This window comes from Coturnix japonica, chromosome 1, assembly GCF_001577835.2.
Source record: "Coturnix japonica isolate 7356 chromosome 1, Coturnix japonica 2.1, whole genome shotgun sequence".
In the NCBI taxonomy this organism is placed as follows: domain Eukaryota; kingdom Metazoa; phylum Chordata; class Aves; order Galliformes; family Phasianidae; genus Coturnix; species Coturnix japonica.
Genome location: NC_029516.1, coordinates 11,779,668 through 11,797,816, shown reverse-complemented (window position 1 = coordinate 11,797,816; position 18,149 = coordinate 11,779,668). Strand labels below are relative to the sequence as shown.

General features: G+C 38.7%; 1 protein-coding gene across 3 annotated transcripts in view; it reads left to right on the top strand.

The window, feature by feature from the left end:
• The window catches only part of RELN (reelin), a 251,068-nt gene that overhangs the window by 175,079 nt on the left and 57,840 nt on the right, over nucleotides 1-18,149 (top strand). For all 3 annotated transcript variants that reach the window (XM_015884323.2, XM_015884245.2, XM_032442336.1), the window contains exons 21-28: nucleotides 270-462; nucleotides 2,977-3,089; nucleotides 7,836-7,973; nucleotides 8,584-8,770; nucleotides 12,907-13,112; nucleotides 14,317-14,488; nucleotides 14,847-15,047; nucleotides 17,616-17,851. In XM_015884323.2, coding sequence (XP_015739809.1) covers nucleotides 270-462; nucleotides 2,977-3,089; nucleotides 7,836-7,973; nucleotides 8,584-8,770; nucleotides 12,907-13,112; nucleotides 14,317-14,488; nucleotides 14,847-15,047; nucleotides 17,616-17,851 — 1,446 coding nt within the window. The remainder of the gene's footprint in view (nucleotides 1-269; nucleotides 463-2,976; nucleotides 3,090-7,835; nucleotides 7,974-8,583; nucleotides 8,771-12,906; nucleotides 13,113-14,316; nucleotides 14,489-14,846; nucleotides 15,048-17,615; nucleotides 17,852-18,149) is intronic.

The window sequence follows — 18,149 nt, the reverse complement described above, 5'->3', positions numbered from 1 at the left end:
TGGTTGATTTTAACTTGATCCTTCACGCAGAGAGCGTAAAGTAAGAACTAACAGAATAATTCAGTGTTTCACACTCTGGGATACATCAAGACCTTCCTGGTAATTTACAGAAGTACCAACAGAAAGATCCTTCTGTGCATTGCCATAATCCCATGTGCTAATCCACAGAACAAAGAAAATAGTAATGCTATTTAATACATAACCATTCATAATATTCCCTCCTGACTTACTCTGGAGATGCATCCTTATTCTTTCCTTACATCTCTCAGTTTTACAGGAGATTCGAAGTTAACTTCTAGCATGCGCTACGTGGAGACCCAGTCTATGCAGATTGGAGCTTCATATATGATACAGTTCAACCTGGTAATGGGATGTGGCCAGAAGTTTACTCCTCATATGGACAACCAGGTGAAACTGGAGTATTCCACCAATCACGGCCTCACGTGGCATCTTGTTCAAGAGGTGAGGCTGCGAGCGAGGACCTTTGTTTTCCATAAACACTGCTTATTATTATTATTATTATATCATTTATCTGAAGTATGCTTGTGGCATAGGACAAAGGAAGATGTTTCCGTCATTCCCTTTTCCATTAAAAATCCTTCAGTTGGAGTCGGTAAAAATGACTAATAGAAGTGCTTAAACTGTTATTCATTATGTTTGGAAGAAAATACCTGAAAGTCTGAAACATAAAATTGTGACAGGAGTGGACTGGGTCTGGGAAAAGAATTGGTGTGCTAGACAGAGCCACAGATCTTTCCTGAGCTATTGCTTTGTTTTTCAAAGTAAAATGCGTTTACTGCTTCCTGGAATTTAAATGGATAGAAATTATTTCTGCCCCTGTGCTCAGCCGTTTCATAAATGGAAAGCACATTCCTTCTGGGGATTGTAATGTAGAGCCTTTCATCTCCCATCCCTGGTTCAAACACAGTCCAGGGCAGTAATGACCAATGGTTTTTCCCCTTCTCAGGTGAAGTGCAAATAGCAATGTTCAACACTATTTCCCTGTGTGGCATAGCCCTGTCTCAGCACAAACACAAATAGCACATTTGGCTGTAATTTGTGCTTTTGTCTTCCACTTAAATGGGAAGCTGGAGTTTATCTGACTTCAGCATGAACTAACAAAAATCTTTCAGCTACCTCTGAGCAGGTTCAGAGAGTGTCAGGGAGCTGGTCCTAATGCCTTTTCAGTGCCGGTCCTGTATGTTCACAAAGGCATTTGAACGTACAGTCCAACATGTTTTATGAATAATGAAACCATTTCCTGCTTCATATTGTTTAGCCTTATTTACTTTGGTGTGCAAAGTCAAGAAATGTCAATAACTGAAATGTTGAGCTTTACAGATCAAAGTAATGCTTTCTTTCCTTAAACAGAATTAAGAGGAAAGCTATAAATACTATATTTCAAATGATTCTAATGTTTTTAAATCTAGCAGGCATCACCATGGACCCCAGGAATAGTTCATAGTGTTTGGGGCTTTACTCTGTCGTCAATGAAAGATCAGTTGCCTTCAGATTTTAGAGCTCCTTTCCTGTCAGTGGAACTGAGTTCAGAAAGAAGGACTTGCAGCCAAATCATTTTCCTAATACCACCCAGTTCATTGTGATTAAACAGTAATAAAGAAGGCTATTTGTAGCATGCATCAAGGATGTAATCTGGCCAATACACAAAACACTAACTGAGATGTTTGAAAGCCTTGTTTGCTTCATACATGCCGATCAGATCCAATTTTCTAAGACCTTTTATGGGAGATGACTTAACAAAATATGTTTGAAAATTGCTGGAATGGAAACCAATTCTTTAGAAAATCTACTGGGGAGGAAAAAAAAAACAGCAAAACCAACAACAACAACAACAAAACAGAATAAGATATCAGATCTCCTTTTAACATTCTAATATATTTGAACAATAAAATTTTCACTTAAATAATAATATATTCTGTTCTTCCTTATATTTCACCATATAAATATTCCCAATTGCCTTAACTACTATAGAATATCATTGCTTTATTAGTAGTTTCTTAGCAAAGCGTAATACTCACGCGGAAAAGTGAAAGTCCCTTGTGTCTGACACACCTCGTGGGTTGGAGCCTGGCAGAGAAGTCTTTGGGAGAGCTGTAGATGATCTGGAAGCAGCTACACTGAGACAGTAATGGTAGAATGGATTCCCCAAATGGGTAGCCAGAAAACGTACACACAAGCTTAAATGCTTTACTAATACCTCATCAAATCCAAACTACAAAAATGTGGGATGCTATTCAGGCAATATATTAAAAAAGTAAATGGAATATTGAAGAAAAATGGAGAAACAAGGGAAGAACAGTTTAAAATGATAAGAAAGTTGTATAATGTACTGTGTTCATGTTTATTACAAAAAAAAAAAAAAAAAAAAGCTGAAGGAGCAAAACTTCATCACTTGCTGTTGGTTTACAAAATGAATACATTTGCAGAGCATGGTATAGGCATTTAGGTGCAGTTTTAGTGGACTTCAGCTGGGTGCCTAAAACTGATGCTCTTGGGTGACCCTGTTGGTTCCTACTGTTCCTGCTGCAGTAGGAAAGAGCGTAGCCCCAGATGAGGCTTCACATGTAGGTCTCTGACATGACTGGTGTAGTGGTAGGGAGGTCAGTTGTGTAGACTTCTTTATCCATTATCTTTATTTATGCTAGGTGCTAGGGTGAGAGTAATATAAACATGAATTAGATGCTCTGATGGCGGAAAATAGAGTTAATAGATTAATAGACACTATCATGAAGCATAGCTCTCTAAATGGGTCATATGGGTTCATCCTATCCTAAATTGTCCATTGCTAGTTTTTTGAGAAATTTCACTTGAGCATCCCAGGATTTTCCTTTTTCTGGGTTTTTCACTCAGACATCTGGACCCAGATAAGCTCCCAGATCAGTGAATGCTTAAACATCACTTTTGTTTCTAATTCTGCCTCAACATTATCCCGGTTTTGAAATGTGTTATTTCAAGGAATGTCTTCCAAGTATGCCGAGCTGCCAGGAGTTTACCTCAGCAAGCATTTACCACTCCAGTGAATTTACTCAGTGGAGGAGAATCACTGTCCTTTTACCGCAGAAGACTTGGTGAGTCTTTTTCTCTCACTCTCTCTCTCGTGTCCTTCTTTCCTTCTTCCCTTCTTTCCCTTATTCTCTCTTTCTCTCTGTCTTTCTTTCTGTCTTTCTGTCTTTCTTTGAAGTCTTTCTTTCTATCTGCACTTTGAAGTGCAGATAGTTCATCTCCTTTGTCTGCTTGTTGCTACAATGATCAAGTCCCATGTAGATCCTTCTGAAGACAATGGGTGGTATAGGGGCTAACTCAGTGTCACAGTATTTAACATAAAATGCCTTCCTCATGTCATTGGAATGAAATGTTGCTGAAGTCACTAGAAACTATTGTTAAGGACTGTTTTTAACATATACTGTGACTTCTAATAAAGTTTGGATCGTTTCAAAAATAGTGGCTTCTCTTTAAATGGGTCACTGGAGGAAGTGTTTATTTAGATCGTTAATTTTTATTCTGAACATTCTTTATTGTTTACATTTCCAGACCAAAGCCTTGCATAAACAATAACTAATTATTCATTTCTGGGAATTTTTTTACCTTTTGTTTCTTTTTATAGCATGTCTTCAAAAATAGCTTTTTTAAAAAAAGAATCCTATTCACCTTCATGTAATAAAACCTTTATTTGCCCACCCTAACATTTTAACTAAGTTATTTCTTCTGCTATTTGTTTTAAAAGCTTTACAATAATATACAACTAGAAGCTTGTTGTAAATCTTCACTCACTTCCTGCATTTGAGGATTAAATTATTCCAATTAGCTACTCCTTGCTTCTGTTCCATCTAACAGCAACTACAGTGAGAACTTGCACAGATTAAGCTATCTTTGTGTTTTCCTTCTGTTGCCATTTTTTCTGCACTCTCCACAGCCTCAGCATAACAAGCAGTGTTACCTTCCTCCACAACACATAACGTTCTTTCAGAAGAGCCAATTTGCAGAATTTCATGTTTATAGACAAGCCACTGTGGACAAAATTTGAATCTTTAAAGCATGTCAAGTCAGATAATACCAAATGGCACCCATTAGCCTATAATTATTATGTACTAAATCTTACACAGTGATCTCTACCATCAGCTGTAAAACCTGTGGATCATGGAAGCACTTGGAAGTGTTAAAAAGTGTCTAGAATTTTTCAGGATCTATTCCAAAGTAGGCTATTATTTTAAGATTAATCTGTATAGTCAAAGTTATTATACATTTTATAATTGATGTTAATATCAATGTTGTGGAGCTTTTATTCTTTAAGATCTAGTAATTTTCCTTAGCATATAAGTTGACTGAAGCAAATAATTCCATTTTAATTTAGGAGACTGTGGGGAAAAATTATGGTGGAATAATAACCAGGTTACCATTTTATACTGTGTACAAATCATAAATATTTCACACTTTGTCTTGTATCTGAAAGGATTCCCATCTGTTTTCAGAGTTTGTTTGTAATGAAGGTACAAATTACCACTGAACACTACTTTGATTTCCATAAAGCGCATTTTCAGTATGACTGTGCTGTGCTACTGATTAGTCAGGGTGAGGAGGAAGAATGGCTGCATAACCCCCACCAGAAATAATCTGATTCACGAAGCTGATCTCTGCTGCTCACCAGCAAGGTTTGGTCAGTCCTTGGGTTGTGACTGGAAGGGGAATTTTTTGCATTTTTGAATCTACTGTATACCACATATAACAAACACTGGGCAAGTAAGTATCTGCCTAAGATTTGCGGGTGAACGTGTGACAGTCAGATTCCCTCTGGTACATGGCTTCAGAGCTACCTCTCATCACCTTCTGTTCCCTTCCTGCCCACTGCAACAAGCACCAACTTGCAAAACATAGGTGATGGCCAGGAAAAGCAGTGCAGAGTTGCTGTCAATCATGGACCTGGCCTAGATGTCTTAATCATCCCAGTGTGGCGTTTAGCAGCCTCAGTATACCCTCACACTACAACCCCCAGTAAAAAAAAAAAAAAAAAAAAACCTCTTTAGTGAGGGTTTGCACCTTTGGTGCATTGGAAGTATCAGGTTTTGTTACTGTGAAAGAGAAAATGGCTTGTATCAGTAACTAGTTCTGTTGTAAAACTTTCTGTGTGTGCTGGTATTTTTGTGTGTTTGTAGGTGTTCAGCATCTGGCATACACGAGTTTACATGGTCCTTGTGTTATCCAGAATTTGGTGCAGTAGGAAATCTGCTGCAACTGTGAGAGTTTTGTTGGAGAAATGAAATGTATGCACCTGCTCACTGAAATTGTGTTGCACTTGAACTGAATATTTCTAACACTGATGAAAAATAATTTCAGTTTTATGGAAGACATTTACATATGAACAGGCCTTAATGAGATACAAGCAGCTGTCAGTTGCTGACTTCATAAACAAATCAACACCTAATGACTGAATGAGAGTTTCAGGATAATTGGGTAAATGTAATTATGGTAACTCAGAAGGTAGCAAATGTAATTGTATCAACCACAAATTTGCGTTAAATCTTTAGGATTTTTAGTATCAGGAGAGAAGACAATGATTTTATTTAAATCACGTATCTGAACAAAAATTATAGTAGAAAAGGCTTCATTTCACTTGCGAGACATCTGGGACTCGCCACCATTTCCTTTTGCTCATGTAAAATTACAGGCAACAGTAGTGACTTCCATTTGGCATCAGTCCCATTTAGATGTGGTGTCATCAGAAAGCCGGAGAACCTTCCAGTAGCATTTTAACCTTGTAGAAAAAAATGGGACGAAATAGGCAATCACAGAATCATTCACATTGGAAACAATTAAAGGTCATCTACTGCAACTCCTGTTAAGTGTTGGAGAGGTTTATTTTGCTTGTGATAAGATTGTTTTATAACTCCTCGATACAGTGCACACCAGAGTTAATACCCACTACCACAGCTCTCCAGGGCGCAGTCTGTGCAGAGCCCCCTGAGGCACTGTTGATGCACTGTAGTGAACATGAGCAACACCACTAACGCAACGTGCTGGCTTCAGAGCAGTCAGAAATTAATTGTGGTCAGTATTTACTGTACTTTGTGCCTACTGCATGCTTAGGAAGTCCTTAGTGGGCAGATTGCTGAAATTGTGCACTTTTAATGGATAATTCATAGCTCTTGTAATGTAACCCATCAGTGCATTGTATCCTGAGGGAGTGTTTAATCTGCAGATCTGCCCCTGCAGATTAGCTCTATAATGCTGTAAAAATGCTTACAGTACTTTCAATATCAAACGGGTACTGAAAAAAGAAAACAAAGGTCATTGCAGTTGAACATCAAGCCCTTGGGCAGCCTTGTTTTTTGTTTTTCAAAGAAGTTCGTGTATTTGAATTCTAAAAAATTATCCAGGCATAGATTAATTTGATCTTTGTATGCTTCTAGTGTGTGACTGGCTGGGTAACTTCTATGCCATACTGTCCATTTTAGCTGCCCAAGACTCCTATATTCATTCTTCCGCTTCCAAGCATATGAGCAGGTGACTCAGTCACCTTTATTTATGTACATCTTAACATCTTTCTCTATATGATTTCCAGAGAGCAAGGAAGTGTCTTGTTTTTTCTTAAGTTAGAATAAGAGCATTTTATCTCATGCCGTCATATCATAGCCATGTGACTCAGAAACTTGCTTGGAAAGAATCTCCTACTTGCAGAAATTTCCTGCTTCTCCTCCTTTCCCTGTCCTGTCAGCCCTTGGCCAGACAAAGCCCCAGGCTGTGTCTGAATTTTGTTTTTGCTGCTGTCAGCTTTGCCTTCCCTAGCTATCCCCTCTATAGCTCTATAACCAAACTTCTCTTCCCACATTGCCTCAGCCATCCCTTTCTTTCCCCAGATCCACAGTGCAACTAGCATAGATCCTTGTACCCCATCATAACAGTTTCCCATTTTTGTTTCACTTTGTATGTAATATTTTTTCTCACTCTGCATGAGTGTGGACAAGATACTGCCCATCCCACCAGCTGGTTGGCATCACATTGTACCAGTTGGCAGTAGAGCTTGGGAAGGCCTGGTGGTGACAGTCTTTTTCAAAAACTGATGACTGTAATGTCACCATAACGTCACTAGCATAATCTAGTTTAGTATCATTGTCTGTATCCAATAAAAATCTATATCAGGGATATGAATTAGCAGAGGGTTGTTACAGTTAGGGTACTATGGTTAGGCTGTGGTTGGACTTGATGATCTTCGAGGTCTTTTCCAGCCTGGGTAATTCCATGATTCATAGAATCACGAAATTCATGAAAAATCATGAATCATTCATAGATTCAATAAAAATCTGTCAGCTTTTTGAATGGAAATAGCCATTATTCAAAGAAGAGAAATGCTTAGTTGCAAGAAGTTTAATTTCAAAGATTAATTTTTGAATGTATATCGTATGAAACCTTTTTTACATGCATTATACCCTATTTACTATCCAAAAATATAAAAATTAAGGTCACATTCTTGATCCAACTTTCTTGTTTTGCAACCTTTCACCCTCAAAGGATAAATAATCTGATAATAAAAATCTGATAATATTCATTTGTCCTGAATTAATGTCGCCATTAAGCATAAAGTTTCTGCAGCATCTCTGTAGTCTTCCACAGAAATGTCAGTATTAACAGCAAAGTATTTTATGTAACCCTGTGCAGTAAGCAACATCATATAGAAAGTTCACTTGTAAGACTCTGTCTTTGGCTGTGTTAGTTTTAACAGGCTGAGCAATGACTGCGATACCAATTTGACTTTCTATAGTTGCATTTTTTTTTGCAATAATGTAAAGCATCCACATTAAATCATTGTTATTGCTTTTAAGGTCCAGTGCCACACGTTTCCGATGGAGTCAGTGTTACTACACAGCACCAGATGAGTGGGCCTTAGACAACATCTACATCGGACAGCAGTGTCCCAACATGTGCAGTGGACATGGCTGGTGTGACCACGGCATTTGCAGGTACAAAGCATTTGCCAATTTGACAGGTTACTGCTATCTTAACACTTAAGTATTCTGTTATTTTGTGGTTGTTGGTTTCTTTGTTTGTTTGTTCGTTTGCTGTTTTTTCTTATTTTTAGATTAAAAATATAAAAACAAAACACAAACACTGTGGGGGCTAAGCCATTAAAGCATCGTTATAATCTGGGTGTTCCACACCAAAGAGCCCATACCCTTGGGAGGTGCAAGCAGTAGAAGGATTCTCAGTGGCACAGGGATGCCCTGCTGCAGGTGTCCTGGTGGCTCTCCATTCAAGGGGCTCTAACACAGGGCTGGATCTGTTTCACTGGGTCAGAAAGACATCAAGAACCAGCTCATAGATGCTTTGCAGACTCAGATTTATGGCAATACTGCAGGCAGAGTGCTGCCTGCCAGCTTTAAACTTTCTGGACCATGCATTGTTTTTTTAAAGTAAAACATAGCTTATTTCCAGTTATCCAGGTATCCCAGCTTGTTTCTAGCATCCAAAACTCCAGTTCCTGAGTGATTCTTTTACATGTAATTTTAAAAGGTCTTAACTAATTGTGAGTATCAGTTAAGATCTTGAAAAGCTTGTTACGCTTCCTTCCAGGTGTGACTCAGGGTTTCGGGGTACAGAGTGTCAGCCTGAAAATCCCCTTCCTTCAACTGTCATGTCTGATTTTGAGAACCCAGATGTCCTGAAGACAGAGTGGCAAGAAGTCATTGGAGGAGAGATTGTAAAGCCTGAAGAAGGTTGTGGGGTCATCTCATCTGGCTCCTCACTATATTTCAACAAGGTATTGATAAGGGACAGGAGACTTAGAAAGGCATGTGGTCATGTCAGTTCCATTAATGGAACAGGATGGGGTTATAAGGAAGCTAAAAGGAAGGTAGCAGAAGGCTCTGAGGCATAACAAATAGCACAGCTGTGCTCTGAAGGTAAAAAACAAAGCAATTCAAAGAAATGGAGTGTGGCATGCATTGTATATCCAATACCAAATGTCATGGAAGAAAAGCAGATTGTCAACATGCTGAAAAGTGCACATATTAATACTATTGTTAATATTATGCATGTTCTGCCTTAAGACACAGTTCTTTCTCAGCAATCTCAACTCTATTTTTCTGTCCTGTTCTGGATGAGGCATCAAGAAAGGTTGGCTTTCAGGAAGAATGAGGAGCTTACTTTGTGATCAAAGAACCAAAACTAGTGAAAATACAACTCCTCCAGCATTTAGAAAGTGCCTGGTTAGCCTGCAGGAGAACACTCTTGTGTGACTTGGATGTGTAAGAGAAAAAAATAATACAGCAAGAAAAAGATATACAGAATTCTGCAAATTGATAGATTTGTAGCATAAAAAGAGATCTTTATGATCAGATGTAAGATTATGGGTTGTAATCATGGACTTGTTTTCCATTGTTGCTCCCGAAGACTAATTCTGTTGGGATGGATTTTTTTGTGGTTCTCAATTGAAAGGAAGGATATAAGTACAGCTTCTCTTTCAAGGGTTTGATCAAACCACCACTGCTGCCATGAGAACTGGATTAGTCCCAATAGAATAACCCAGTGTGCAAAGCCGTGTAATCATGTGTTGTTAACCTCATTACAAAAATCTAGCTCATCAAATAATTTTCAACACTCCTACATAGTCTCACATCTACCTTCCCTGGAAATGCGGCTCTGCTGAAAATTTCACAATAAACCAATCAGTCTAACTAGCTAATTGTGATAATTGGATTTTTTAATATAATTGTCTTATCTATTAGATGTTTCTCCTTCTGGCTCAGTTCCTTATGCCAGTTTCTCAAAGAAGTTTGCTAAATTGTAATTAACCTGCTATGATCTTTCTTCTGGTTTCTGCTAAGGAGGAGTGAAAATCTCATTTAGAAATTCTTGGCTTCTTTCTATTGATCTCTAAAGATTAGGTTATCTTTCATTTCTTGAGTAGTAGCAGTCTGTGTGCCATCAGCTGAAGGTGGCTTATTTAATTTCTGTTTAGGTCTTTTTCAAGATGTCTAATGGTCATGGTGATAAACATTACAAAAATTGTTTTCATAGCTGCCCAACAGTTCTATATTGTTTTGGAAGCTTGTATTCACAGGTTCTGTTCCTTTACAGTTGCTCAGCTAGCCACTTCCTATTTGAATGTCTAATGTTTACTGCCATAATCAATCACTGCTATCAGAATTAATGTTGCCTTTGCTCTGCCAACCTTTTGTTTCACCATTAACTGTAATCAGTTATAGGTGTGTTAGCAGTTTGCCCCTGCAATTTCTTTGAGGTTTTTAAGTAACTCATGCCCTTTCTTAATTAACCTGGTTTTGTGGATGACTCTTTAGTAGTCGGTGTCAACTTGGAGCAGGGTTGATGGAGATCTGAAAATCGTCCTCAGAATAGTTTTACAGCCAGATCTCAGGCACTCAGATGGGACATATTTGTCTGTGGGACCGCAACAGTGTCGGAACCTTTTGGAAAAGTTTGATTAAAACAATTTTGAATTGACGTGGGTCTCTGAAAACAAAGAAGTTCTGAAAGCAAATTATCAGTGTCACATCACAGTGCCCTGGGACAGTATTAGCTATGTTGGCCTGCACAGGGAAGCTCGGGACTGTACCTGAGGCTAAGCCCATCTCACAGTCATGGCACCATCCAGGATGGCTTTACTCAGCTGGGAATAAAAAAACAAAAAATGAACTATGGCTGTAACACCAGCAAAACAAAACATTATGTGAGAAAAGCAATTATTGTGTCTTTGTTCTGAGTTTATCCTAAGCTGAGTAGGAATGAGAAATAGTTAATAAGTGGAACATAATTTAAATTCATCTATCATCTTGTAAGAAATATAGATTATTTTTTAATTCTCAGCTCATAAATCTTGTTACTTATGTCCAGGTAGATCAGTGCTATTTGTTTATTTCAGACTTGAAATCTGTAGGAGGATCATGGATATATGAGACTGGGAAACACATAAATATTACTTTAAACAGAAGCATCATTTTTACAGCTTAGTTCAGTTGTATCTTTTTAATGCCTTTTTGCATTTGAAGACGGAGATGACATTTTGGCAGGGTCTGTTGTGATAGGACAAGGGGAAGTGGCTTCAAACTAAAAGAGGGGAGATTTAGACTAGATATAAGGAAAAAAAAAATTACTATAAGGGAGGTGAGGCACTGAAACAGGTTGCCCAGAGAGTTGGTGGATGCCCCATCCTTGGAGGCATTTGAGGCCTGGCAGGATGGGGCACTGAGCACCCTGATCTGTCTTTCAGTGTCTCTTTTCATTGCAGGGGGGTTGAGCCAGGCGATCTTTAAAGGTCCATTCCATCTTATACTATTCTGTGATTTTTAGGCAATTCAAACCAGCTGGTGCTTTGTCAAGTCTGCTCCATTCTGAGAGGGTGTTTTCACTGTCAATGCCATGCCAGGTTGCAGCTAGTTTTTATGAATGCAGAAAGATGATCCCTGTAGCCTCTCACCAACTGCACAATGCGCTTTGTGGTGGCACAACTGGAGCTGTAGTGGGGCATGGTTGTGAAAGGTGGGGTTCACGTGGAGCACTTTTGTAGGGACACTGCTTCTGTCCTCTGTCCTGTCTCACCATGGGCAGCACTGTACGTGCCTGTTGCTGTGAAGCCCACGAGATCAGTCTTGAGCAGGGAGTATGAGGGGAAAGGGAGAACTGGAGTTACAATAAAAGATTTTTTGAACCTTAGAGAATTTTCTAGCTGAATATCCTCTGTCTTCTTTTGTTGGCAAGTACAGAGTGACCACATGAACCACCCTACAGGTGCTCAAGAGCTGTTCCCCACTAGAACTCAAAAACATCTCTGGAAGTGCTATTCACTAAATTTTATGAGGCTATTTTTTATCTCTGCTATGCTCACGTAAAACTGGAACTAAATCCATAGGTTTTAGTTGAAAGACTAGATTCATAATGCTAGGAGAAGAATGTTGCTTTGTGTATGAATAAATCCTACTCACATGAGGAATTAAGAGAAACTGCCCCTCCTTTGATATTATTTAGGAGATGAACTACACTGCTGCAAATCTTCCATGCACTGCTTTTGTAGAGATAACTGGAAGGAAAACTGAAATGGGCTGATGCCAGCATGTGGGAAGGCTCCATGCAAATAGCACTGGGTTAGCAACCAGAGAAACAAATGCCACAGAGACAATCACAAAACAAGTGATTGTCTCTAATTAGTGAGTGCCACTAATACTAAAAGATTTTGAATAGAAAGTGAAGTCACCCATCTGTGCCAGCAGATCCCTGGACCAAAGGGAGAGTAGAGAGAGGATGCTTAAGTGAAACACAGAAAAGTGTATACTTTTGCATGTTGTAAGGGTCTTAGGTTAATCAGAACCTAAAATATATGAGGATATTATAATACATAAGGATCTAATCATAATTGAATTTGACTGCTAGACAAATACAAAACAAAAAATAAACAATGGTCAGGCATCTGAGACATTAGCTGTACTTCTCTTCCCTGAAACACAGTAGGCATTATTGATGGTATAATTCCAGGTGCCCCTGTAACACTATGCAGTGCAGGAAAAATGAGATGTCAGAAATGCCTTTTTATTGCTCTATACTTTATGTCTCCTGAAGGCATTTGGTACCATGAAGGAGTGAGGGGGAAAAGGAATGATGAAAGTGTTGTGTTAAATTTGTGACAGACAGTTGTGTTGTGTGTTGAAATGCTGCATCTGCAATAGTAAAAATGTTTGTGGGAATGCACCAGAGAGATAAAGACCTGAAGGATGGCCAAGGAGAACCATAGATCCAAGAACAAGGAAAGTCATGTTAACACAAAATTCAGTCTTCTCTGTTCCTGTATAATATTCGTCTGTGCCTGACTTTAAAATATGTCAATTTGGAGTGAAGGTGTCATACTTAATCTTATTTTTTCCACCTCTTTTCATTCTATTGTAGGCTGGAAAAAGACAGCTGGTAAGCTGGGATTTGGACACTACCTGGGTGGATTTTGTTCAGTTTTACATCCAGATAGGAGGAGAAAGTTCTTCGTGCAATAGACCAGACAGCAGAGAAGAAGGTGTACTGCTGCAGTACAGCAATAATGGTGGAATCAACTGGCAGCTGCTAGCAGAAATGTATTTCTCTGATTTCAGCAAACCCAGGTAAAGCTTTTGCCTAAATTAAATCAGTTATATCCATATTGCATCATTCTTCAAGAAAACTGTTTCTTAGTCTATGTAGACATGAAGAATCATTTCAAGCTATTGCGCTTAAAAGCCATTCTTATGTGGAAACCCTTTCAGGCTGCCACAGTAAACCCTTATCATTACGAAGGAAAAATCTTATTAAAGTGGGCCTTAAAAAACCTGAAGAGAGCTTACCAGTGGAAAATGAAATTGCAATTGTCTGTGTAGCTATTAACACGATTTCTATCGCCATAGCTCACTTCTTGCAGTATGTAAACATGTGAATAGTTTTATCCTCCAAGCCCCTCATTTTGCCCTCAGTATACAGTGGTTTCAGAAGAAACTTGGAAAACTCTTTTTCTAAAAGTAATCTTCGAATTTGAAAGTATAAAACTGTTTACTTTGCCTCTACTTTGTCAAAATTACAGGAAGCTTCCAACAAATGAGGATATCCCCAGCTATGCACTGGAGTCTTCATTGCCTGGCTATGCAATGCATTAGTTTCAGGCAAAACATTTACCTCTCTGGAATAACCAAGAGCAATGGTCCTTATGGAGTACGTTGCCGTGTATATCTATTATTCATATTGCTGCTCCAAATCGTATTTTCCAGTTCCTTACTTTCTGACACATACAGCTAGGAACCCTCTGAAAAAGAAGATTCTGTATGGCCCCAAATGATTTCTTCACTTCTATCTGCCAAAGAAGCAAGATCTAGCAGGTTCAATGACACAAAGTAGCATGATATTCAGAAAGAACACGGAAGGAATATACACATAAATGCATATATTTAAGTTGTGTGAAATAATACTGAAGAGGTATCTGATTGTTTTGGTTTTATACCAGTAGGCAGCTCAGCACCACATAGAGACTCACTTTCCCTAAGTGGGATGGGGGAGAGAACCAGAAAGGTAACAGTGAGAAAACTCATGTGTTGAGGTAAAAAACAATTCAAAATGCAAAGTAAAAGCTAAATGGACAAGCAAGGCAAAATAAGGAATTCATTCACTACTTCCCATTGGCAGGCAGATGTTCAAACATTTCTGGGAGAGCAAGGCCCATCGTACTTAACAGTTTCTTGGGAAGAGAAATGGTTTTCCTGCCTCTTTTTCATATTCAACGATATTTCTCCCATTTCTCTATGATGTTTCCTTAGCATTCCACTGAATTTCTCTTCTCAGGTTTGTCTATCTGGAGCTGCCAGCTGCAGCCAAGACTCCTTGCACCAGGTTTCGGTGGTGGCAGCCTGTGTTTTCAGGAGAAGGGTACGATCAGTGGGCCATCGACGACATCATCATTTTGTCAGAGAAGCAGAAGCACATAATTCCTGTTGTTAATCCCACGTTACCACAGGTAATAAGCAAGAACAGCCTGTGGACATCACTGTAAAATGAGAGTCATCTTCTCTGTTGGTAGAAATTTCTTTGATTTTCTTTCAAAATATTGGGTTATACTTAAACATTTGTAATGTTTGCAGCTGTGTCTCTCTCTACATGGTGCAAACCTGGCTCTTACCATACCACTATAGGACTCCCCATTTTTACAACAGGGCATGTATGCATCTCTTCACAAAGTCAAAAGTTACAATTTTGAGGCAATTACAGAATATATAAAGGGCAAAATTGGAAAACTCATAATTTTGAAAGCATCTGAAATCACACTGCAAGGAGGTACTACTTCTTTGTGTTGCTTTTCTCTTCATTTCTAACAGAACTTTTATGAAAAGCCAGCATTCGATTACCCTATGAACCAGCTGAGTGTGTGGTTAATACTGGCCAATGAAGGGATGACCAAAAATGAAAGTTTCTGCTCTGCCACCCCCTCTGCCATGCTCTTTGGTAAATCGGATGGAGACCGATTTGCAGTGACTAGAGATTTAACACTGAAGCCTGGATATGTTCTGCAGTTCAAGGTATTTCTTAAATATAAGTTCCTCCAGATCATAGTGTATCAGTGAAACTCATCTTATTCAGTACTTGCAAGATGCCATTGGGTCACCATAGAAAGTAAGGTAATACATTATAATTCTGTCTTGAAAGGTGTGTAGAGTGCAGGTGTGAATTCATACAGTATAAAATATGATGCGGGCAAAACCTTGGTGCAGGAGAGCTTTGTCCTCCTCCGGAGAAACTTCGAAGGCTTAATGTTCTTTAACTAGTTTCACAAGTGGATTGAAGTGACTGTCAGTATATTTGAGTCAGCACTAGGAAATGGTAGGAAGTACCTTGCAAGGGAAAAAGGCTCTGTCTCATCTGGAGCTCCACGACTACAGAAGCTCCAATGTGGTTTGTGTACATTTTTTGTACATTAAGCTATTTAAGGATTTACAAGCTCCTCTGTACTACAGTGTGTTGTTGTGGGTTTTTTTTTTTCCAAATAATTTACTTTTATTTTGTCAAGACATATAGGTTCCAATTAGCATTCTTATTTACAGGGCTTACAGGAAGTTTAGTGGTCTGAAAGTACATCAGAATATGGGCTCCAAATAAAGTATACTTGCTTTCACAAGCTCTTGTTTCCAAACTCTAATCAAAATTTTATTGAGTTTATAGTGAAATCCCATTGGTGTATTCTGGAGGTTGGTTGAAATGCAATTTTAATGAGCTCACCACAAATACATGGTCTTTACATAATTGGCGGATACAGACACTAAATAATTTACAAGTGGAATTATTAAGGAGATCTGATGTTTACAGGCAGCTTTTCAAATATAATTCCCACACTTCTGTAAATACGGAAGTTAGTTAGAAGTAATAGGATTTATCAAAAAAAAACTCATTTAATCCAAACATTATTCTAGTGAAATGCTATACAAACTGAGAGACTGCAATACAATTTCTGGATGAGTATATTGTTCATAGTTTTATACCTTAAACTTGTCTAAAACCCAAAATACTGCCATATAAAAATACTGTTTAGCTTGGAAAATATGTTATTTGCTTCCGGACCATTTCCCATTACTTATCATAGAATCATAGAATGGCTTGTGTTGAAAAGGATCTCAAAGAACATTTAGTTTCAACCCCCTGCCACAGGCAGGGTCACCAACCCCTAGACTGGGCTGCCCAGATCCATATCCAGCCTGGATGTGTTACTTCAGTGACTTAAGTCTTCATTCTTCAGGTTTCATGATCTACAACAATTCAAAAATTGTTTAGTCTAAAAAAGCAGTGCTTAAAAACACTTCATGCACCTTCCATCACTGAAACCCTTGGCAACATAATGTAAATATACGAAACAACAACAGTGTGTTTTGGAAAACAGGGAGTTCTTCCATTACTTAAGGCCTTAATTTATACTCCTCTCTTCTTTGGAAAGCACAGAAATGTGTAGTCCTATTTGCATGCTTTAATTTTAAGCATATGGTTAAATGTTTCCTCAGTTTGTGAAATTTCCATTTTAAGTAGATGCGTGGAATAATTTTGCATTGATAAACTCAGAGACAGTAGTTTGTTAAAAAATGTTTCATTTTACAGGAATCATTTTGTTCTATGATTGTTCTACAGCAGTAAAACAAAACTAATGTTTTTCTGAAAACATAAAATGAGAAGCTGATTTTTGTCTTAGTTATGATCTCATTTCACATTTTTATATTTCTACTGCATCCAATTTTGCTCTTTTCTGGGGACAGAACTGCAGTGCCAGCTCTCACAAACATTATTCTGCAAATGACTCAGCTGTGGTCAGGAGTTGCAGCCCTGAGGCAAGGGATACCTCAGAGTCAGACTGATCCTCTGGGCACATCGGGGTGTACTGCAATGGGCTGTTTCTGTAATTCCCTGAAAGGAGGTTGTAGTGAGGTGGGAATTGGCCTTTTCTCCCAAGTAACTGGAGGATAGGATAAGAGGTAATAGTGTTAATTTGTGCCAGGGGAGATTTAGATTGGATTTTAAGAAAAAATTCTTTTCAGAAAGAGTGGTGAGGCGCTGGCACAGGCTGTCCAGCAGGGTGGTGAAGTCGTCATCCCTGGATGTGTTCAAGAAACATGGAGATGTATAATTGAGGGACATGGTTTATTGGGCATTTTGGGGGTGGCTTCATTGCTGGACTATATTGACTTAGTCATCTTTCCAACCTTTATGATTTTATGATTGTATGATTCAGAGGACACAGCTCTTCTCCATCTTCCTTTAGAGTTTGTTCTTTGCGGCCTGCTACAGAACAGGACCTTTGAAAAGTGTGTTCTTTGTATGTTTTACTGAACCCATCAACTTAAATGAAGGGACAGTGGTAATTTTTAGAGATAAATATCATATGTGTGTGGGACTCAGACTTTAAGCATCAGTCACTGTTTGCCAGCAGGGTGCAAAGGAAGTGCTCAGAACTAAGCCTTCCAAACTGAAAAGTCAAAGATAATAACCAACAGCAATTAAAAACCAATAATAACCAATTATAATAATAACCAATCACAGTCAATAGCTGCAAATAACAGCACAGGGTTGTTTTGTTCATCTCATCTGATACTCTGCTTTTTTTGCAGCTGAATATTGGCTGCACTAACCAGTACAGCAGCTCTGCTCCTGTTCTGCTTCAGTACTCACATGATGCTGGGCTCTTCTGGTCACTTGTGAAGGAAGGCTGCTATCCTGCATCTCCAGGCACCAAAGGGTGTGAGGGGAGCTCCCGTGAGCTGAGCGAGCCAACTGTGTATCATACAGGAGATTTTGAGGACTGGACGAGAATTACTATTGTTATCCCAAGGTCTCTTGCAGCCAGGTACTGTACTATATGAGCTCGTGATGCCAGTGGTGGATGAGCTGCCTGCCCTTTGTGGCTATGTTAGGAAAAAGTCTCAAGCTGTGACTAAAATCAGTGTTAAAAATCTGCAGGTCTGGGAAAAATATATTGTGCTCTCCAAAACAGGGAGAAGCTTTCCATTTTAAAGGTGTCAGAAACACGTATAAAATTAAATTACAAGAGACTACAATATGTTCATTTGACTTCAATCTCTTCATCATAGTGCTCTTTCTTTAGGCATATCAGTTAGGTCAGAGACACAAACAAGAGAGTGATA